Raw genomic sequence first — 23,375 nt, forward strand, 5'->3', positions numbered from 1 at the left:
TCCCTTTACTTTTATTATATAATTAAATGAGATACAAAAAAATCAAATGCTGATGATTCATCATTCATCATGACTGCTAATAACACTAGTGATTTATTATCAAAATTATATAAAATTATCAAAATTCTTGAATATTTTGCTGGGAAATCCATTTCCTACAACTTTGCAGAAGGTTGAACTCCATATTTTGGTTTTGTAAGATATATTAGAGCCCTAGTATCACTATATACTCTGATTTTATTATGTTGCCTATGAAAGATCATTTATCAGCGCCAGATGACAATCAGAGAAGTCACTGATGAAGTTGACATAACAATTGACTCACAACTTTTTTCAAACGTTTTGGGTATGAAATGTGTGTCAGCAAAATTTGTTCCAAAATTGTTAAATTTTGAACAAAAACAGCAGCGAATGGAAGTTGCTCAGGCGTAACTAAATGAACGACGACCCAGATTTACTCAAAAGGGTTATAACAGGTTGACAAAACATGGATTTGTCGATATGATGTCTAAACTAAGGTTCAATCATCCCAGTAGAGACATTCTGGTTCGCCAAGACCAAAAAAGGCTCAACAAGTGCTATAGAACGTGAAGCTTATGCTGACTGCGTTCGTTGATTTTATTGGCATGCACCATGAATTTGTGCCACGAGCTTAAACAGTCAATAAAGACTACTACCTACAAGTTCAACGTCGTTTCTGTGAAGCAATCCGAAAAGAAAGATCGGATTTGGATGGATGGAATGAGTCTCTCATGACTTTTGCATCATGATAATGTAAATTTTTTAAATTACTATGTCGGTCTAAAAATGGATTTTTGGAGAGAATTATCCCAACAGCAATGTCTCGCTGAAATAGTTTCTATGTTTGGGAATGACGCATCACACCAGTCAACTCTTTCCCGCTAGTATTGGGAATTTCAACGTGGTCGCTCCAGCCCCAGCGACGAATCCAGGCTAGGTCCACTCAAAATTGCAGTCACCTCGATCCAAAAGATTGGTTTCCCGTTGGATCCCTCATTTACTCACAGAATAACAAAAAACGGTTTGCGTCAATTGGTCTAACAATGAATGTTAAAGACTGGACAGTTCAGTGCAAGGACAGGAAGAAATGGAAAAGAGTCACGACGCCAGCAAAGAGACACAGCAAGCTCTAAATGACATAGAGTAGGATTTTGAACACCATGGCGTTAGCTATAATCCCTAGAGATTGTAAAGCTTTATTATTTTTTTTCCACCTACAATCATTATGGTATAGTTCTTAATTGATCGCAGGGTTTGGTTTAACTTTTCAAAATTTTGTCTGTTATTTTGTATTAACTTTTTAGCATCTTGCATTTTACAAGAATATTTCCCATTTTCCGATTTCAGGACTTAGAAGTGTACAAAACTACAGTGAAAGAAGACATTGAAAGTTGGCAGAGAGACCTATCCGCTAAAGAAATTGTCGATTGGTTAATAGTAGTCGTTGAAAACTTTGATGGAAAACGTACAAACAAATTATTACCTAGAACAACAGTTTTGGACAAGATTCGGGCTGACTTCGCACCTAAACAAGGTAAGAAATATTTGTATATTATAAAGTGTATGTCAAAATTATGAAACATAATGGTGTTAGATTTTTATTTCGATGCAAGGCGGCGGCAAGCAGCTTATACTTCTCATCAGAGCGGCATATGTCACTGCTCTAAATTTAAACAAAATCTATCCCGTCTTAGGACAATAATTATCGAAATAATTATTTACAGACGTAACAACGCCATCTAATATCAACAAGATAAATCATAAGATTTCTTACCTGGCGAAACTGAATTCAAATCTTTACCACTGTGCTTTCTACAACTTGCAAAGCAAACAGATTGATGAATGTCGGCAAGGAAATCTAAAATATGCATTCCACAAGCCGTTCATCATGGTCAAAATTCGTAAATAATAAATAAAGTAAATAAATGAACAAGGTATTAGATGAATCAGATGTAAATTGCTGCTTAGAAAATTTTTACCATATTTTATATGATGCCATCAATATGTTTGTTCCTATCAAACGGTTTAAATCATTAAACTTTCCAGTTTGGTTTTCGCGAGAATTAATTGAGCTTGTCATACAGAAAAAAATAGCTCACAGGAATTTTAAAGCTTCAGGCAACTCTTATGAGGAGTTTTCGATGTTAAGGGAAAGATGTAAATCATTACAAGCAGTATGTTATAAGAACTATTTAGAGAATATTCAAGCAAATCTTTCAAGTAATCCCCACTCTTTTTGGAGGTATGTTAGTACTACACGTGGGTCTAGTGCTTATCCTAATGTAATGTCTAATAAAGGTGGGGATGTAATAGCTCAGAATGGTGATGAAATAGTTAATCTTTTTGCCAGTTATTTTTCAGGTACATATAATGATGGTGAGTATAATGTACCTAATTTTAAATTGGACTATAGTGTGGATTTTCAGATTCTGAAGTTTAGTGTGACTGATGTTTTCGAGGGGATTATGAGTTTAAAAACTACATATTCTTCAGGACCTGATGGTATACCTGCAGCACTTATTAAGAACTGTATTTTTTCCCTTTGTAAACCTTTACAACAAATTTTCAATTTATCATTATCATCATCTGTATTTCCACAATATTGGAAAAATAGTTTTCTTACACCCATCTATAAATCTGGCAATCGCGAGTGTGTTAACAACTATAGAGGTATAACTATTCAATCAGCAATCCCGAAACTTCTTGATAAATTGGTATCGATAAATCTCACCTGGGCTTGCAGAAACATAATTATTGATGAACAACATGGATTTTCTAACGGGAAGTCAACAGTAACAAACCTTGTCAATTACCAACAATACTTGTTGGGTGCATTTGAGAATAAAATTCAGGTCGACAGCGTTTACACTGATTTCTCAAAGGCCTTTGACCACGTTAATCATAATCTTTTGGTCCACAAACTTCATGCATCTGGCTTTGGTGACCTCATTGTTAATTGGATTAAAAGTTTTCTGATGGGACGTACACAGCAAGTACGGATTAACAATTATACTTCAAAAGAATTCCATTGTTATTCTGGTGTACCACAAGGGTCTCACTGTGGTCCTTTGTTTTTTAACTTGTTAATTAACGATATTGGTAAGGCTATCAAAAACTCACACTTCCTGCTATTTGCTGATGATCTTAAGCTATTTCGTTGTATACATAATAAATCGGATAGAGATCTCCTGCAAGATGATGTAAATAATATATTTTTATGGTCAAAACAAAATGGTTTAAGCTTAAATTAATAGATATGTTCTTAATGATGTACTCTTGAATTCAGTTACTGAGATAAGAGATTTGGGTGTATTATTGGATTGTGCATTGACATTTAGAAGCCATTTTCTTAAAATTAAGGAAACAGGATTTCGTAATCTTGGTTTTATTTATCGTAACAGTCATGATCTCTCACCTACTGTGTTTAAATTATTGTATTGCCCTCTGGTACGCTCAGGTCTTGAATACTGCTCTGTTGTTTGGTCCCCATTTCATCAAGTATACATTGATGGATTGGAGAGCGTTCAGAGGAAGTTTCTAAGATCTTTAGCTTTTAAAGCACATATTAATATAAAAAATACTGATAATTATTTCATAGATTATTCTATAATAATGTCTCAATTTAACATTACTACATTGAAGAACCGCAGGTTGAGAGCTGATATGTTATTTTTGTTTAAAATTATAAACAACTTTATTAATTGTCCTTCGTTATTAGCCAATGTACACTTAAACACAATACATAGAACTCGACACACTGCACTCTTTTATATTCCTTTTCATAGGACTGATTATGCTCGTCATTTTCCCTTGTCGAGAATGCTGAGCTCTTGCAATGACCTCCTATTGGATCCTTTCTGTACAAACATTAACGCTTTCAAAAGGCAACTTGATAATGTAATTATCAATCTAGATATGTGATATTTTTATATATATATATATATATATATATATATATATATATATATATATATTTTTTTTAACTTTTGTGATTTGATATACTGTTTTAATGTACAAATTTTAACTGTTTACTTGTTTCTTTGTTATTGTTTGATGTTTCTTATTGTTCTATATTGTTCTAAAATTCTATATTGTTTGATTGTGTACATGATCTTTACTTTTTACCATTTGTTGTATTTTATTGTAAATGGTTCTACCGTTGAAATAAATAAATAAATAAATAAATAAATAGAGTAAATAAATAAAACATAATGACGGTATTAGATTTTCATTTCCGCAGGGCCGCCGCGCTGCATCGATCCATTCGATGCATTCTTTACTCTGTTTGGAGTACCAGAAACTGAATTCACTACGAATTTTGACCATGATGAACGGCATGTGGAATGCATATTTTAGATTCCCTTGCCGACTAATTCATCAATCTGTCTGCTTTGCAAGTTGTAGAAAGCACGGTGGTAAAGATTTGTATTCAGTTTCGCCAGGTAAGAAATCTTATGATTTCTCTTGTTCAAAATGATGAAATTTAATTTCCCATAGTACAAAACGATCTATGCCTCATCCACAGCCGAAATATAAAAAAAAAATATGACAAAACCTTCCTATTAAGGAAGGTACTTGATTGAAATCGAAATTAAGAAATAAGAATACACAATTGAATGTGCGTATCTTTTATTACCTATTGAAAAGTAGGTTACCGCCCATCGTAATTGTAGCAATTATTTTAAATGAGACCATCATTTTGTTACTCTTCAGTGATGTTCTAATTATACCTAAACGAAAATGTCATGAAGAGGCAAGGCTTCATGACAAGTTTGAATAAATAATATTAATATTAGTTTTGATTTTTATAGTACGGTAAATTTAACGGTGTTTTAAAATTCCCTGTGCGAATAACCGGTGTAATTATTATTACCCATTAAACCCATTAAAAAATAATGGAAACGATAAAAAGAAAATAAATTCTTAAATTTGCAAATTTCCTAAAATCGAAAATCCAATGTATTATGGAAATATAATATACTTGATGGGAAAAAACTACAATTATTTTTGACCGATCCTTAGGTCGTTTTGATCGTAGTTATTGCTTGAAATCGTTACCAAATGATCTTTAGCGTTTTTCTTTTCTTCGGATTACTTGCGGATGCATATAATTTATTCCATATTTGTTTATTTGGAAAACTATTTAGTATTCTTATTATTGTATTATACATAATATGTCATTAGTTATATTATATTTTAATTACTTATTTTCATTGTATGTATATCTTATTATCGTTTTAAATTCTCACGTTGATTTTGGTTGATTCATATTATGTCGCCAAGTTCTGAGAAACCACTTAATTCTCACGAAAGCACAAAATCTTTTAAAAGATCAAATTACTTAAAGAAATATATATGCAATTTTGTACCGACTCGGCGGCTGAAGGTGACAGTTTTAGAACCTAATTTATTACGGTCTTTTGTCTGAAAACATCCCAATCACCCCCGAGAGAGAATCTCTAAGTATGCGTTTGTCCTTACACACACAGAACTAGGCTGTAGTTAACCAGAAGTCCAAATGGTCACATCTACGGGCCATCTACGGTCTAGCGTCTAAGATGAGACTTCTCCTTGCGGTGGTATCACGGCGATTCCTTCTGAATTGATAATAATTTATGAGTTATGCCAATTAATTGATAATTTTATTCGGTCGCATATTTTATTTTTTAGTTTATTATTTTAATTAATTAACCAGGTAATTTTAATTCCTTCTACTTTAAACATGTGTATTAAAAGAAAATAAACACATTTATTATTTCATTCAGAAGAATGAAATGAATACTTCTTCTTCTTCTTCTTAGTCGTTAACCTGATGCAGGTATCGTGATATCATGAAGCTATTAGCTAAATTTCCCAATGTTCCTTCACGTTTTTCTATCTTCTGCGATTCTAGCACATTCTAACAATGAAGCGCCAATGGTAGCAACAATATGGTCCGTGTATCGTGTGGGAGATCTACCTCTATTTCTTTTGCCTTCTACTTTTCCCTGGATGGTAAGTTTTTCAAGACCATTTCTTCGAAGCACATGTCCAAAATAGCTTATTATTTGTTCTGATATTTGTGTTCTTAGTCTTTTCTTTATGTTTAGCTGGTCCAGTATGGATTCATTTGTTCTTCGGGCCACCCATGGTATTCTCAGCATTCGTCTCCAGCAGTACATCTTAAATATATCTATGTTCTTTTTGTCTTTCTCAGTAAGGGTCCAGCATTACGATGCATAAGTAAAAACTGGAAAAACTAGACTTCTTACTAGTCTCATTTTTGTATCGGTAGTTATTTCATGGCTTTTCCAAATTTTTGTTAATTTTGCCATAGCGCTTTTTGCGATTGCTGACCGCCGCTTTATTTCTTCAGTACAGCCTCCTTTGTTGGTTATTAATGAGCCCAGATACACAAATTTATCTACAACAGCGATATTGTTTATCATGACCAGATGATTTTGATTGTTGTTAGCTCTGTCAATTATCATGATTCTCGTTTTATCTCTGTTTATTTTAAGGCCCATCGTTAAGCTTACGTCTTCTATCCGTTGTAGCAGGTGAATCAATTCAGCTTCAGAATTAGCGAGGATAGTAGTATCATCTGCATATCTCAAGTTGCAAATCTTCCCGCCAATGGTGATGCCACCGTTCCAGTCCTCAGTAGCTTTCCGCATTATCCATTCACCATAGATGTTAAATAGAATTGGGCTTAGTATGCAGCCTTGTCTCACGCCCTTTGTGACCCTGAAACTATTGGTTAGTTCCCCATTTATTCTAACTCTGGCATAATTGTTATTGTACAGGCTTTTAATTAGCAGTATCAGATGATTGGGGACTCCCATTTCAAACAAAACCTGCCACATTTTACTCCAGTTGACCAAATCGAAAGCTTTACTATAATCTATGAAGCACAAATATGTTGTGATGTTGAATTCTCTGGATTTTTCTACAATCTGCCGTACGTTTAAAATTTGTTCTCTAGTACCACGTCCGGGGACGAAACCTGCTTGTTCCTCTGCAATGTTAGGTAGTAAAAAGGGCTTTATCCTCTCGAGAATTATGTGTAAGAGTATCTTACTGCAATGCGCAATTAGAGCAATTGTGCGATAGTTGCTACATAAATCTTTCGCTCCCTTTTTATGTATGGGAATATATAGTGATTGTGTCCAGTCCTCAGGCCATTTACCTGTCTCCCACACTCTTTGACAAATTTGATGTATTATATCCACTCCAACGTCATCTAGTGCCCAAATCATTTCAATAGGTATGTTATCTGGACCGGCAGCTTTCTGACTTTTTTGCCTCATAATTGCTGCTTCAACTTCACTTTTGAGTACGTCAGGTTCCGTCGCCAAACTGGCATCTTCTTGTTGTGATGGGGCGTCTGTGCTTTCCTCCATCATCAGTCGTCCACAGTATTCTTTCCATCTGTGTAAAAGATCTTTTTTAGAAGTGAGTAGAGTTCCGTTATCATCTTTGATAGCAAGGTAGTTTGGTGTAAAGGAACGTGTTATCTGGTTTATTTTTTTAAACATGTCTCTGGTCTCAGTTTTGGTTTTGGTGAAATGAATACACGGTGCACAAAATATTTCCGTTTAAAATTTATATGATAAATTTATTGTGTTTTAGGTGACCGATGTATATCTGTGATAAATCCCGGAAAAATCGAATCTCGCTCCGCCGATTCGTGGAGAGGTTTGGTGAACCGCATTCGACATCTCCTGCTAACATCTTACGCGAAAGCAGTGTACAGACTAGAAGAATACGTTCGCCAACAAAGAGAAAAAAGAAACGAACAGGGATGGAATTTTATGCAATATTTCTCACTTCAAGTAAGTACTTAAACTAATTACAGAGGTATCGTAATCTTTTTACCTTACCTATTAACACAGTCTGTTATATGTACATACACTATTTATTCACAACTTTTATTTATTTGTACATTAGCTTCTTAAATCTAAAATACTTAATGTCTTTTAAAACTAAAAAAATTGCTAATAAATAGGTATAGAAAAACATCCTAACAACTCCAAAGCAGCCACTCGATTGCGTTTATGCTCTGAGATCAAACGCTCAACCAAACCATTTTTACTGCCAATTTTTCGTGTACAATTGAAAAAACTGTTCCTTATGAAATCCCTGTGACCTCAACTATTTCACGCACCTTAATTGGTGGATCACTCAAGGCTATATCGTGGATTTTATCAATCACTTCTGGGGTAGTCTATTCCATTGAACGTCCAGAACGATGTTTAACCTTTATGGCTGTTATTGAACACTGTTGCAACTGCCAGAGCACACATACCGTAGTCTTCATTTAACTCAGTTTTTATCTCATTTGTCATTAATCCTTTTAAATAAAAATGTTTAGTCCCGCTCGAATTTTTTTCAATTTTTTTTAACAATGGGTTTGTAATTTGAAATTTTGATAGCACTCTGCTGAGAAATTATGTTAATGCGAACTACATAACATAATGCGAGCAACATAATCATGAATTTTATGAGTACTTATTGAACTGTTTTCTTTCAGGAGGAACTGGCCCAAGTTTTAGAAATGCTAGGTTTGTACGACGAAGCTCTAGTTCAGTACGACGAATTGGATGCTCTCTTCTCTCAATTCGTAGTCAACGGCATCACGAGCGACAGCGTCAGTTGGCTGGGGAGTTTCCAGAAACCTTTAGAGAGGTGGCACGGCTTGAAGCTCGGTTGCTCCAAGTTACCAAAAGACCCCTCCATTTTAGAGTTAAGAGCTTATCTTTTTGCCAAACAGGCTCATATGTTACTGCTCACAAATAAAGTTTGGGAGGTAAGTTCTTGTTATTTTTATAGAACTAATTACTCTAATGTGTCGACGAAACATATTTTTTACTATAAACCATATTTTTATGATGGAATTAATTTCTAATAAAATAATTCAATACCAAACAAAATATGGAATAACGTCAGTAGCTGAAATTGTGGAATACAAAAGTTCTCGGTGTCAGATATCGTTTTAAGAGTGATTCATCCTCTTCAAGATATTGTTGGACTAGACTCAGCACTCCTGATAAAATTAAAGTATATAAACCTCGATTGTGATTATGTCATGTGAACTATATACTTAATATTCTGTGTTTATATTACTTGTTTACCCGCAAAAACTCGAATACTTTAATAATACAGTACGTTAAGTTTTGGATTAGATATTGCAAACTACATAAAGCGCTAAAATCGGCAACATTGCCTCGTACGAGGTAATTGTAATTCTCCTATCCCCTCCGACACCTTAGACTCCTAGACAGAAAACGAGAAAACGAAAACCATTTAGTAACACATAACGGAAGGGCTATGCATCTCCGTCCGTCGATTTTTGTGTTGCTTACGTATACTTGGTTCATTTCTTATAACATAAACTCGATAAAAATACACTGACCATTATAAGGCGGTGCATTTGTATCGGTTTTTAATAATGTGACAGACTTGGAGACTTCTCTTATTCAGTTTTTTAATTCATCCAAATTTTGGGCTCTAGCCTCAGGATGATCGTAGATGATGCTTTTTAAACGTCCCCAAAAAAAGAAGTCCATGGGTGTAAGATCTGGAAATCGCGCAGACCGAAAAGGTACCTCCGGATAAGCCAACCGCGCTATACGAGCAACATCTGCTTCAAATTCTTGCAAATTCTCACTTGCTCGTTGAATTCTACTTCTTATTTGTACTTTGTAGACTTGTTGTAGATGGGCATCTCCGTAACGTTTGTCTAGTCGAGTGAACAAGGTCTGGTAACATTTTTCTTGACCCTTAGGAATCGATCTTAGGATATCTGCAGCATCACCTCGTAAAGCAGCAGTCAAGGAAACAGCCTTTTCTTGTTTTGTCCAATGATTGGCTGTCGCAATAGCTTCCAATTGTCTAAGGTATATGGACCAAGAAGGCGTTCCATCAAATGGTGGCAATTTGAATCTCATATGATGTGTCGTTTCGTCTCTCGGTGATTCTTCTTTCACTACCGGATCTAAGGCTACTGTATTAACTGGTTGTAGCACTTTTGTATTGGTTATCATGCTCTCTAACTGTTTGATCTTCTCTTCTACTTTATCGAATGTTTTAGAAACTTCTTCAAATTTCTCATTGTTCTGAATACATACTTCTTCGAATCTTCTAGAAACATTTTCGAGTTTCTCGTCGTTTTGTCTAGCTACTTCTTTAATAATTTGATATGTTTCATCGAATCTTTTGGAAACATTCTCGAATTTTCCATCAATTATTTTAGTTAAAACGGCTTATTCTGCTAATTGAAACTGGAATGTCTCTGGGTCGTCTCCATTCTTATTGGGAACAGTCTTCGTTCGTTCTTGGAGTATCTTTTCGGACCCACTGCAGTCTTCATCGCGTTCTTCTAGTTGCTCACGCAACTGTTTTACTGAAAGTTCTACTAGCAGCATCTTTGGTCAGGCACACACGTACTTTTTTAAATGTTCTTTCGTACAAAGATCACTACCGAACTACGCGGATGTTCCCGACGAACAATACTTTTCAAAAGTTCAAAAGTCTTTTTTTTTAAGTCACTCTGAATTTATTTTTTAAATAAATCAATAATTGTCCTCACACTGTGACACCAACTACCGTTTTTAAATAAAACGAGCGGTTCGAATTTATATAAATATATTTATTTATAAGTTTACAGCAGGAAAATACCTTATCAACTATCCTAACTCATAGAAGGTATGGTAATATATAAAAGTAATTATGTACTAGAACATTCTGGAGTATCCCACCTCTAATTCGCCTATTTGATGGGTTGATCTCTCGCGCTCCAGTCATCGCCGGAAACTTCTAGTCGCTTTCGAGATGCAACCGTTACACGGGCCACGCCGAATGCATGTTCTTAACAATACGTTAATATATCCTACATTGATGTTATATTTTGCCAAAATTTTCGATATTTGTTTGGAGAATCCATTAATGTATGGTTAGGATATATAGTATTTGTTTGAATTGGTGATGTTACCATTATTAATGCAGGGTATAGTTTGGGTTTGTTGTGGATTGATATTGGAATTAGATTGATTTTTGATATTGCAACTTCTTTTTTTTTTAATTAGACGTTTGTAAAATTCTGGTGGATAATTATTTTTTCTAAAATATCTTTTAACTTTTTTTCATATTTTCGGAGTGGTATTGTGGGTTAGATAGCTTAATTGCTCTGTCCATAATACTGAATACAATACTTGTTTTAATATACCTATAACTCATAAAAAATCTTCGTTCTTCCTCACGGCGTCCATGTTTTTTTGCAACTTGTGCAACTGAAACTAATGTTTCCAACTGACTAAGTTTCCAACAATAACATTTCCAATACGGTTATTTCTTTTGACATTTATCGACTAAAACAAGCACCGTTCTCGACGTTTCTTTACAACTTTTGTTGCCAACTTACGGTAATTTTAGAAACTTTTGTCACTAACATGTGTTGACAACACAAACGTTGACAATTTTTCTTTCTTCTTCTGATTGCGCCGTCTCCTTTCGAAGGTTGGCGATCCAAATGGCAATTGTAGTTTTGGAAACTGCTGCGCGAAAGATCTCTGCGGATGAGCGGTCGAACCATCTCCTCAGGTCTTTCAGCCACGAGTTCTGGGGTCTCCCTACTGATCTTTTGCCCTGTACTAATTTTTCTTTGGTGAATACTTAATAATTACTGGTTATAACAGTACAACTTTTTTTTGTTTGTTACAAAAATGACCTACTTTGTATTTAATATTGATGTTTTTTTGTAGATGGCTTCCCGGTGCTTGCCTTTTCTTCATACGTGTTCTCGAGAGCTGCTAGTTTTAGAAATAACCGCTCCGCCTGGTGCTATCGCTTGCTGGTTGTTCTTAGCAGCAATGGAAGTGCTAAATACGTGCGATAAATTTAACCACGCCGACGAAGTTCAAGAATATTCCCTACATACAGCCGGTGTCTGGGAGTACGCCAGTCAAAAGGTAAGCACTTAATATAATATTGTTCATATCTACACTAATTCACACTGTAGTTCCTCTCGCGGCCTTTTTTCAGTGTCCCATTTCTTTCTAATACATGTAGTAGATAGTGCAAAAAATTGAATTGTATTGTGATTGTTTCTCGAAGAAAAACAACATATTGTAGCATCCAAATATATTCATATATTCAGGTCAGTTGTTTTAACTACACTCAGTCCCTAACCAATCAAATCGTGAACATATTCGAATAGGGAACTGTCGTTCCGTGAGCGAACGACGTCTTAATATTGTCTGTTAAGATATCCTTCTTGATAATGTCGAAAAAAGAAATCTATTATTCGCCGACTTCGAAACACATACGGTTCCCTAATGACATCTAACAATCCTCAAGTATGTCAACTGCATTACTCGTTTTTCCGCTAAAAATGTGCCAGAAGACTGTCATCACATTGGTCCTTCTATTATAAAACATACCCTGAATGGAAAACTAAAAAATATTCTCATTATCCTGAACCGATTTGGTGTTTTTACCAATGTAAAGTTTTTAAAAGAGTTTTTTTTTAAGAAACAAAGTCGCATCCACATAAAGGTTATTAGCGACATTCCTGTAACATTTGTAATATTAAATTTAACATTTGTAACAATCAATCATTGTAACAATTAATTACAATTTGTGAACAATTGAACATTTGTAACAATTAATTAACTTAAATTTTGTGTAACATATTTATACATTTTAAGTAACCTAATAAATTGTTCGGAACTAAACTTGTGTTGAGGAGTGCTTTCAGGTTATTTGGCAGATTGTAAGACTGTCTTTGATTTACATATTTAGGACAGTCTATCAAGAAGTGCTTTATACTGTCTACTGTATTGCATGTTTCGTATTTTGGAGGTTCACTATTTGAGAAGAGATAGGCATGAGTATACCTACAGTGTCCAAGTCGTAGACGTGTAATAATAGTTCTGGCTGTGGACTTCCATGAAAAAATATCACTTTTGATGGTTCTGAGTTTCGAACTAGAGTCATTCCACTCCCGATTCCACGCACTTAACACCTTATTTTTGAAATAAAGTTTTAGATCGCCTGCGATACTCCGACACTCTGTTTCTGATGCGTCACTGGTGATAGCGTTACGCGCACTAGTATCTGTTTCTTCATTCCCTTCTATGCCTATATGAGATGGTATCCATAGGAAGTGGACTCTTCTGAAATTTTCTTGAGCTTTCATTAATTCGGTCCTGATAATTTTCTCAATGGGGTGTTTAGGGTATACATTTTGCATAGCTTTGACTGCGCTGAGAGAGTCAGAAAGGACTAGACAACAAGGGATGTTTTTAATATTTACTTGCTTGATGGCTTTGAGCAAACCAAATAGTTCTGCAGTATAGATGCTGGAATTTAGAGGAAGTTTAAATTGAAAAGTGTCATTTGGTGTTACCACTGCTACTCCAACGCCAAGTTCACCTTTGGATGCATCTGTATAAATTTTAATCCACTCATTGTATTGTTGATCTAGGATTGAATTTAGTTTAACTTTAAAAATAATAGGACTAGTTTCATGTTTATTATATATACTTAACGCTGTAATGACTTTGGGCTGTTCGATAGTCCAAGGTAGATAGTTATTGGTATTCGTTTGAAATACTGTTGGGAATTAAGAGAATTTTTACTCTAATTAATTTAAACCAGTTAAGTGACTGTTTATTATTCTTTGTTGCTTGCATAGATAATGTACTAACTACTTTTATTGGTCTGGTATATTTATTATGAATATAACAATTGTTGTAAACTGTGTCCGTGTCAATAACCCCAAGTAGTAAAGACACATTAATTGCAAATAAAAAAAACGAAGAGCTCACACACAAAAGTCGAAAAGTATGTGAAATTATTCTGTCAGAAACCACTGTTTTCGAACATTCATATATTTAAAATATACCTAAATAATTATCTAAATTCTTCTAGATTCGGAGCTTAGGTGAACTCTGCGGTTTGATGCCTGGTGGTTCGCCTACTTCGGAACAACTCCACGTTGTCGTCGGGCTCTCTGCTGGAATGGGAGACAATCCCGGCACTCCAGACTATCCCTCACCAACAGATAAACTGAAAATATCGTTGTGTTCACAAGAAGCGTTCAATAAGACTTATTTAGTAAGTATTGCACTAGTTGAGTATTTTTTGCTGTTGTTAGAACTTTAAAAATACAGTGGAACTTGGATATTACGGCCTCGGTAGTTACGTCATCTTGGTTGTAACGTCAATTTTTAATAGATCCGGCCAAAAACTATTCGATAACATTATTAAAAAACTCGGTTTTATCGGCTAAAAATAAATTAAGCCTCGTCTATAGCGTCATAAAATTTTACAGTAGGTTGTCGTTTTTTATTTTATGAAGAATAAAGTGTAATGCGTTCAAAGCTTTGCGGCATTGTTCCTTCCATAATGTGAGAAAGCCCGATTATCCCTTCTGTGTACAGCTATGTGGCCTTGACAGTTCTATGATTCCTCGTTTATCAGTGCCATCCTAACAGTCAAATTTTCTTTTTCAGAACAGTCAGTTTAAGAAATTTTCGCTACCGTGAAATTGTGTTCGGCTTGTTTTGTTTGTAACGATAAGACTACCAAAGAAAATTGAAGTACTATTATAAAAATAATACCTCAATCAACCATGGGAGCTTATCGTTTATGCCTTGCCTAGCTCAGTATCAAGAGAAACTGGACTTTATGAAGTCTAGTAGGTCAGTGGACTCATTAATTTAGAGACAAAAGTGGAAAAATCGGCAAAGAAATTTACCAGACATTTTTAGGTTGGTTTTTATAAGAAGTATGAATGGTTAACCGGCTGCAAAATTGTAGCAAAATTATTTTTCTGGCCTTATTTACTTTTTAATACAAGCCAAAAAACACATTGGAACTCAAAAAGTAATAAATAATTTTCACAAAAGTGTAAAAAACTTCTTTGCTCAGACGAGATGTAACTACATTGGATGTTTAGTGCAAACAGTGTTTCAATACCGTAATTCGTAAATAGATTTTTTTAAGAAGTTTGTGATACTAATGCGAAATGGAATGCTGAGACTGTTACTGCTGCTAACGGTTATTTACATTCACTTAAAGAAAATTTCGATTTAAATTTTTTGTTTAATATCTTTGTAGAGATTTTTCCTTTTACTGATTTTTATTTAACATTTTACAGACGAAGTCAAATGACATTGCATTTTTTATACGACAAATTGATGACTTTCGAAATACGATAATTAAAAAACTAGAACAGTTTAAAAGTATTTGGGATAAAATTGAAAATATTTTTTATGCCCTTATTGAATCGCTTCCCCTTCCGGAAATGTCACCGCACGTCACTGCTTATTATGTATATTTTTGAACAATAATATAATACCTATTTATATAGTTTATATTTATTATATCAATTTATATATTTACAGAGTTTATATGTGCTCAGTCTTTACTTCAATAATAATTTTTTGAGTTCCTAATGCTAACCTCACTTTTTATCCAACTGTAAATGCAAATTTACTGTTGTAAATATATAAATGATATTTATATATTATTGTAATAATGTTATTATTTTACTGAATCGTTTTATAAAATTAGTTAATATATTGGAACTGTATGTGGAATTTAATTTTTAGTAATAATTACATAAAAGCTTATTTCTATATAAATTAGACATTATAGACGGAAATCGATAAAAGTGCAACTAATATTGCTATTACTGTAATACTGTAACAGTTTGCTATGCAACAAATATTACCTACCATCATTTTGAGGTTAAGTTATAAAAATCTTACGGTGATGACTAATTTGGCCGATATGAGCACTTTAAACGTGACATATATCCCCTCCCGTCGCTGCATTGAACGAATAGATGGCTCTACCATAGACGTATATATTAACAGATCGAACGAACAATCTTTAGAGCTAAGTAACGACGCCATCTTTTTTGTCATTGTTAGTTGTGTCTCTATCGTACATCAAGTAAGTATAGCAGCGTATCTTTTTGTTCGGGAGAGAGAGAGAGAGAGCTGTTCGTTGCTGGCATGCTCCGTCTATGTTAATATATACGTCTATGGTCTTTACACACTGGCGTATATTATTTTTAAAAGGGACGTATGACGTTTGACAATTGTCGTTTTATGGATGACGTGTGAACGTTTTGACAAGGTAAATAAAAAGAAGACGAATTGACAGGTGAGATCTGTCACACTTGGCGGTACATCAAAGGATGCCGCATTTCACACGTTCTTCAAAATTTACTCTGCTGCGCATGTTCCGTAACATTATTAACTGATAATTCAAGCATAGTTTAACATGTATCTTCATTAATAGGGTTATAATGTTGATGTCAGCCGTTTATTTGGTATTTTACTAGTTTTAACAAACTTTCTCTCGATATTTGTTCACATGCTTGCTAATACTTCGATGTCTACTATACACATCATATCTAATTTATATATTGGTTATTGTTTTAGGAACTAGCGGAACTGGCCATGGGCACCTACAAACACATCGGCCGATTGCGTTCGGCCCGACTGGTCGGTCGCGAGTTGTCTTCCTTCTACATGTTACTCGGAGAAACCCAAAAGGCCGCCGCATTTCTCTCCGATCTCCTCAGGACGTTCGAGCAGGACGGTTGGCACGAATTGGCCGCTCAGACTCAAGTAGAACTGGCCGAGTGTCACCTCAAAGCCGACGATACAAAAAAGTACGTTTGCTCCAGTGCCGCCGTCAGTGCTGCTTTGGAAATCGATACTTTGATACGGTGGACGTACTTCGACGATATGTGCAAGTGTATTAATCTGTTGAAGGAACCTTTAATTGTGCCTTTTAGTGATATTTTTAAGGTGAGGTTTTTACTGTATGATTTTTAACAAATATCAATAAGATATCAATTTTTTATAGGGATTATACTGGATTTTTTTGCTTTGGTAGGTTTTTAATTTACCATCGACTCTACCATTTTACTATATTCATTGCATGTGGTTGTATTTTTAAAGACAAATCACATGCTCTCATTTTTTCTGACGGGTATTCTCAAGTTAAAGTTTCATGTAATCAAATGAACTATCCTCCGATAAATTCGTCCTAGTAACGGACCTGAAGCTGAAGTAACAACTGTGTCGCGATTTGTAGAAAACCGCAAAAATGTCTTGTATACCATGTATTATGAATGATCTTACGTTAAGCTGCGGTGCCAAAGTACTTAAGTGGATGACTTAAAATATGATAGGCACTTCTTGCACATGTTTGAATTTTGTCGGCGGCGTTTTTATTTGTGTATATAATTATATTTAAACAAAATATAGTGGAATTGATCTGCTTTTTAGGATGCCTGTCTGTTCCGAACGTTGGCGATAATTCTCAATTACTTAAAAAAAAGGAACCAATAAAATTACTTTTAAAACTATTTGACCGATCACTTTTTTATCCTTTATTTGTTGCTTAGAAAATTGCATTATAAGTCTGAAATTTTGGTATTTTATAAATGTTAATAACTTTTTAAAAATAAACTTAGAACCTTAAAATTACACAGAATGGTGGTTCTTGAGTGGTTAAAGTATGGTCAAAATTTCAAAGTTTATTTTTTAAAAAGTTATTAACATTTATAAAATACCAAAATTTCAGACTTATTATGCAACTTTCTAAGCAACAAATAAGGATAAAAAACATTTAAAAAACGCCATTTTGAAGGTTTTTATATGGTTTAAAAGCTTATTAATCTTAAATTTGTTTTAAAGGCTTCACTTTTTGCTAATAAATGAAAACAGCAAAATTTGGCGCTTTTGGCCTAAATTTGATAACTAATTAAGTCCAAAAAATCCACTGCAGGACACATATAGGTTCTTGTTACAGAGATCTATACTACTCAAAATAACTGTCGTTTACCTCACCGGTTCAGTGTCACGAACAGGGTACTTTTATGCTTATTTCCCTGGCGTATAAAACCTGAGTAATGGTTGGAGACTAAATTATTATGTTAAGTTAAGCGTTGAAGTCTTTCTATACCATGCTCTCAGGTTAGCAAGCCAGGATATTCTTCTTCGTCTTGGGGCCCTTTTTCCTTCAATTTTATCTTGCAAAATGCATTGGAGTAGTTCATATCTGCCTTTATTTCTCATTATATGTACCAAGTACTGCAGCTTACGGCTCTTCACAATGTTGATCAAATCCGCGCTTGTGACCATCCTCCGTAGTACTTCTTCATTGGTGACTTTGTCTACCCATGTTATCTTCAGGATCCTTCTGTATAACCCTAGCTCAAAAGCCTGAAGTTTTGATAGAGTTTCCGACCTCAATGTCCACGTTTCTACTCCGTACAGAAGCACTGAGTATACATAACATTTAAGGAGCCTTATTTTTGTTTCTATGGCGAGGTCATGGCTCTTGAACACAGAGCTGATAGTTAAGAATACACTTTTTGCCTTTCCGATGCTATCCACTACTCATTGATTATAGTTTCCAAGTAGTTGTACTGTGAGACACGTTCAACTCTCATTTGGTTCACATACAGATTTGCTCCAGTTATGTTTTCCTTGCTTATAATCATTAGCTTGGTTTTTCTCGGGTTTTTATATTCTATTTGTTTCCGTTATTTTGTTCATTAAGTTTTGCAGCCCTTCTATGGTATTGCAAAACACTATTGTATCATTTGCATACCGTAGGTTGTTGAGCTTGACTCAATTTATTGAGATGCCTTCATCAATATCTTTTAGAGCCTCTTCAAAAATGTGCTTCGAGTACAGATTGACTATCAGTGATATATACTGATCTGTATATTCTCCATCTATTTGGAGTACCTCTGATTGATTCCAATATAGGTTAGCTATTATTTTTAGGTCTCGTCCATCAATTCCTGTCCTCTTCAGCTCTTCCATCATTTGTTCATGCCTGACCCTATCGAAAGCCTTCTTGTAGTCAATCAGGCATGCAAAAACATTACATCTATACATTTCTGAAACAATACCTGCACGGTAAATAAAGCTTCCCTCCTACCAACGGCATTCACAAATCCAAACTGAATGGACGCAATTTGTTCCTCGCATTTCCGGTAAATTCTTTTGTGGATGACTTTTAAAAACAGCTTCAGCAGATGACTCATTAGGCTAATAGTCCTATAGTTTTCACAAACTTTTGCTCCTGGTTTTTTGGGCAATGGTATTATTTTTATATGTTCTCTAATAGCTTCAGCAGTTCTGCAGAAAGTCCCGGTGCGTTTCCATCCTTCATTTGTCTGACGGCTGCCGTTATTTTTTCTGGTAGGATTTCGGGACCTGAATTTTCGTCAATGGTGGGTTCTTGTATTGTTCTAAGGTCTTGTAAAAGTTTCTCCAAGTTTTCTTCGCATACTTTCTTTTTATCTTCTTTGTTCATCATCTGTTTTTTCCGCTGTTGCCTTTTCGGAACTTTCCAGCTATTTCCTTCACCTTTCGATAGACATTGAAGTTATCATATCGACTCTGATACTCCTCTATTTCTTGACATTGTTCTGTTTTTTGTTTCGCTTTGGCTTCTCTAATCTTTCTTCCGACGATGGTATGTATTCTCTTATATTCTTAGCGATTTCCTTTGTTTTTTTTCTCTGATCCATAAGTTCAAGAATTTCATCGGTCATTCACGATTTCCGTTTCTCTATATCTTTCTTCGGGTGTTGTTTTTTTATTTCTCTCACTGTTTCTATATTCAACTTCGGTCGAACATTGGGATCTTTCAGTTTTCTAACATCATACTTCTTCATCGACTTACTTGTAAGCTTCTTCATTCTGACTTTGAAATTACCTACAACTGATACATGATCAGAATTTATGTCTGCCCCCGGGTATGTTTTGACAGATGTACAGCTGTTCAGCTGAATTGATAGATAGACCAATTTTCATATCAGGATTTATTATCTACGCGCCTAAATCGTATGACATATTTTACTTCCGGTAGCTTTCGTTAAACCAGCTCTGTTTCACAGCACTTAGGCCACAATTGACCCATTGTGTATCCTCCCAGGGAGCTGTCACCCTTAGCTCATTGTCCATCCTGCCATTTCTAGGAAGGTGGACAAGTCACCAGGAGACATCTCTCTTATGTGGGCATGTGTGGACCAGGACTCGCCGAAAGCGTACTCTCGTATTAACGATAACTCTGCGCATTCACATAGGACATGTTCTACAGTTTCGTCTTCTCGTTCACACTTCCTACATAGAGGTGTGTCTGCTAGCCCCAGTGTATGGAGGTGTTTGCTTAGTTGACAATGACCAGTTAAAAAACCAACTGCCAAACGTAGGTTTTTCCTGGTCATTCCCAAGTACTTCTTAGATGTTGACTCTTCAAGGTTACTTAGTGTTACCCCGGCAAGTTTACATCCTTTCCCTTCTTCCCATCTTTTTACGGTTTGCGTATGGGAGTGACATTTGACAATTTCCGCGATTGTTGTAGTTGACCAACCAAAAACCGTTAAACCAGCTACTTACGTTACTTACGTTAACGTAGTTAAATAAATACTCTACTCTACTCTACTACGTATTCCGATATTTTCATCATTTAAATATTTGCAATTCATTCAGATAATTCAAAAATACACATTTTTGTTAACTTAACTTAAACTTTTTTTAGGTTATGAGCGTCTGCATAAAAAACGAAGACGACATAATGCAAGATAGTGATATTAAAGTTGAATTACTCATAGAGTCAAATTTTCCGAAAGAATTCCTCTGTACAAAGTTAGCAATCTCTCTAGAAGCCGTAGTAGAACCGTCGAAAGACAAGAAAACTAGCGAAAAGATATGTTCAAGTAGATTATTAACTAATAAGGATATGCGAACGCCCGACACGATGCTGCAACGGCTTAAGATGAAGAGGAATCTGGAGTATAAACAGGACAAACAGCTAGCAGCTGCCGGGGTGGCTTCTAAGTTTACGGAATTGCAAAGGAAAAACAGCACGCCGCAACAGCTGAAAGAAGAGATTGACGATTGTATAGAAGTTACTAATTTGGTAAGTGAATATTTTATTTAATTGACCATATTTGGTAGTCGTGCGAGGGGCCGCATTTATATTTTGCCTCTTATTGCATTCAAACAGTAATTTGTCAAACAATAACTTAAAAAATTTTAAATTATTATTTAGGTAAAAGAAATAATAGACTTACAATAAATTTATTCTACCTTTGACAACCGGTTTCGCTCACTATAATTTGCTATGCATCACCAGGTCTCCGGGAGGGTAACTTAAATGCTAAAATATAACTTACCACTATTAGGGTACTGTCAGGTGAAATATAAATTATGCCAATATTATATGTGCACAATTTTAAACATATAATATTGGCAAAATTTGGGCGTTACTTTTAGGATACACTGTATATCCTTTTCTGAACGTTTTGGTGACATTGTGTAGAACTAAACTTGAAAGTAAATTCGAAATACACTTTAGTTAAACGACAAATGAAACACTCTCTGTATTGATATATTGTGCATTTTTGCTTTACATATTTGCTTTGACATTTCACAACTTTTATTAACATCATTACACATAAATTAAGAACGCTATTCTACACTTTCAGGTTCGAAGTCAAGACGAGCTGCGAACTTTAAAGTTTTCTATAACACAAACGGTAGGCAAGCACATTTCTTTATGCACATAGCTTTTATTAATATACAGGGTGTTTCAGTAATAAATGTACACGCATTATTTATGTCTATTAACAAAATATCAAATTTTCGGTGTTTTTGTCTCATAATTATATTTTTTTTATTTATAAAAAACTGATAGTCGCATTAACCATATGGGCATTAGCAACATTATTAATTTACAGTGTTTTTATGTTCACCTAATAACGTTTTTAAATCACAGGGAAGATTAATTACTATTTAAATGGGAATAAGCCACAATTAAAGGTTAAAGTACGTTTATTGACGTTTCAATTTCCACTTCGGAAATCGTTCTCAAAATACAAACATTAGTAAATTAAATTAAATAAATTAAAGAATTTAATTTACTAATGTTTGTATTTTGAGAACGATTTCCGAAGTGGAAATTGAAACGTCAATAAACGTACTTTAACCTTTAATTGTGGCTTATTCCCATTTAAATAGTAATTACTTTAAAATGCCACAAGAAAATAGCTTCAGAACAATACAGGGAAGATTGTTTTTGTGTCTTATCACTCTATATTTTTCACATTTTATTAGCAATTGTCATTGTCATGTATGTCATTGGAGTATTTCACCCTGAGGCATAAGATATTTGTGAGTAATGTTAGTATGGCCTGATCGGAATCGGAAGATTTTGATCTATTTGAGTTTGAGGTAGATTAGAAAAATTTATGTCAAACTTATTCGGTTTCCGGATTAAACCGCCTCAAATTTGAGTACACAGATATTTCGTCTGAAGTTTTCATCAAGGCTTCTGGGGTCTCAGTCTCCTGAGAACCTAAATCACTTCACTTGTTCACAGTTCACTGCACTACTTGTGGCGGGGACGGTCCATTTATTCCGTCGATGTTGACGTGTTTCACTGACGTGTCGTTTGAGTGGGGGTTAGTACGAAGAGGAGCCCTTTTGGCCTATTCCACTGCGACCTTTTCAGATCTATTGTGGTCCTCTAGTCCTAGATAACATTCTCTAGCCTGACCCTTTTTAAAGTCTAATAGCTTTAAGACTGTAGCTATTTGCCGGTGACATAGAACTCTCACACTGACATAGAATGTGCTCTGCTGTTTCTTCTTCGAGGTGACAGAATCTGCACAGGTCATCATCTGATAATTCCATCAGCTTAAAGTGCCCTGTTAGAAGACTGTTTTTATGTCTCTGCTTATTAGGCCTGCCGTAAATTTTGGCGAATGTTCTGTAATGTGTCATTGCTATGTGTAATAAAGCGGTCATTGCTATCTCTTTGTCTTCCATTGACTTTGAGATAAGCCTATTTAGATCATCTAACGCAGAGTCCGTAGATTTACCAGGTTGGTATGCATATTGACTAATGCTTAGAAGATTATGTTTTAGCACTTCGTCTCTGATGTACCTATCAAAAGCCTTTCCAGCGTTTTTTATATATATGCTTTATTATAATTGAGGAGAACTCTCCATGTTGTAGGCAATAGGGTGAGGTCAAGAAATTTCATAAACTCCATTTTTGGTGAGGAGTAAATATTAAGTTTTCATATGATGAGGGTCTTATTCTTTGGATTTGGATTGAATGAGAGATTGATTCTTGTGGATGCGTCTATTAATATACTTATTGCGGTAATCGAAAAGCTTTTGAACTTTTTTAGCTTTTCTTTGAAAAGAAGAATTTTTGTTGAAGAATCTACGTGATTGGTATCAATGCAGATCGATTGATTTGTTTAGAGCAGCAAGTTAAAAAATAAAAATAGCCATTATGATTGCCAACCTCCGTAGGGA

General features: G+C 34.8%; 1 protein-coding gene across 1 annotated transcript in view; it reads left to right on the forward strand.

Annotated features, from left to right (window-relative positions):
• SIDL (SIDL trafficking protein particle complex subunit 10) overlaps positions 1 to 23,375 on the forward strand; it is a 43,469-nt gene that overhangs the window by 7,093 nt on the left and 13,001 nt on the right. Inside the window, exons 3-9 of the mRNA XM_072535763.1 lie at positions 1,369 to 1,555; positions 7,633 to 7,835; positions 8,534 to 8,809; positions 11,763 to 11,969; positions 13,933 to 14,118; positions 16,458 to 16,829; positions 20,587 to 20,967. Coding sequence (XP_072391864.1) covers positions 1,369 to 1,555; positions 7,633 to 7,835; positions 8,534 to 8,809; positions 11,763 to 11,969; positions 13,933 to 14,118; positions 16,458 to 16,829; positions 20,587 to 20,967 — 1,812 coding nt within the window. The remainder of the gene's footprint in view (positions 1 to 1,368; positions 1,556 to 7,632; positions 7,836 to 8,533; positions 8,810 to 11,762; positions 11,970 to 13,932; positions 14,119 to 16,457; positions 16,830 to 20,586; positions 20,968 to 23,375) is intronic.

Source organism: Diabrotica undecimpunctata, chromosome 6 (assembly GCF_040954645.1).
Source record: "Diabrotica undecimpunctata isolate CICGRU chromosome 6, icDiaUnde3, whole genome shotgun sequence".
Taxonomy (NCBI): domain Eukaryota; kingdom Metazoa; phylum Arthropoda; class Insecta; order Coleoptera; family Chrysomelidae; genus Diabrotica; species Diabrotica undecimpunctata.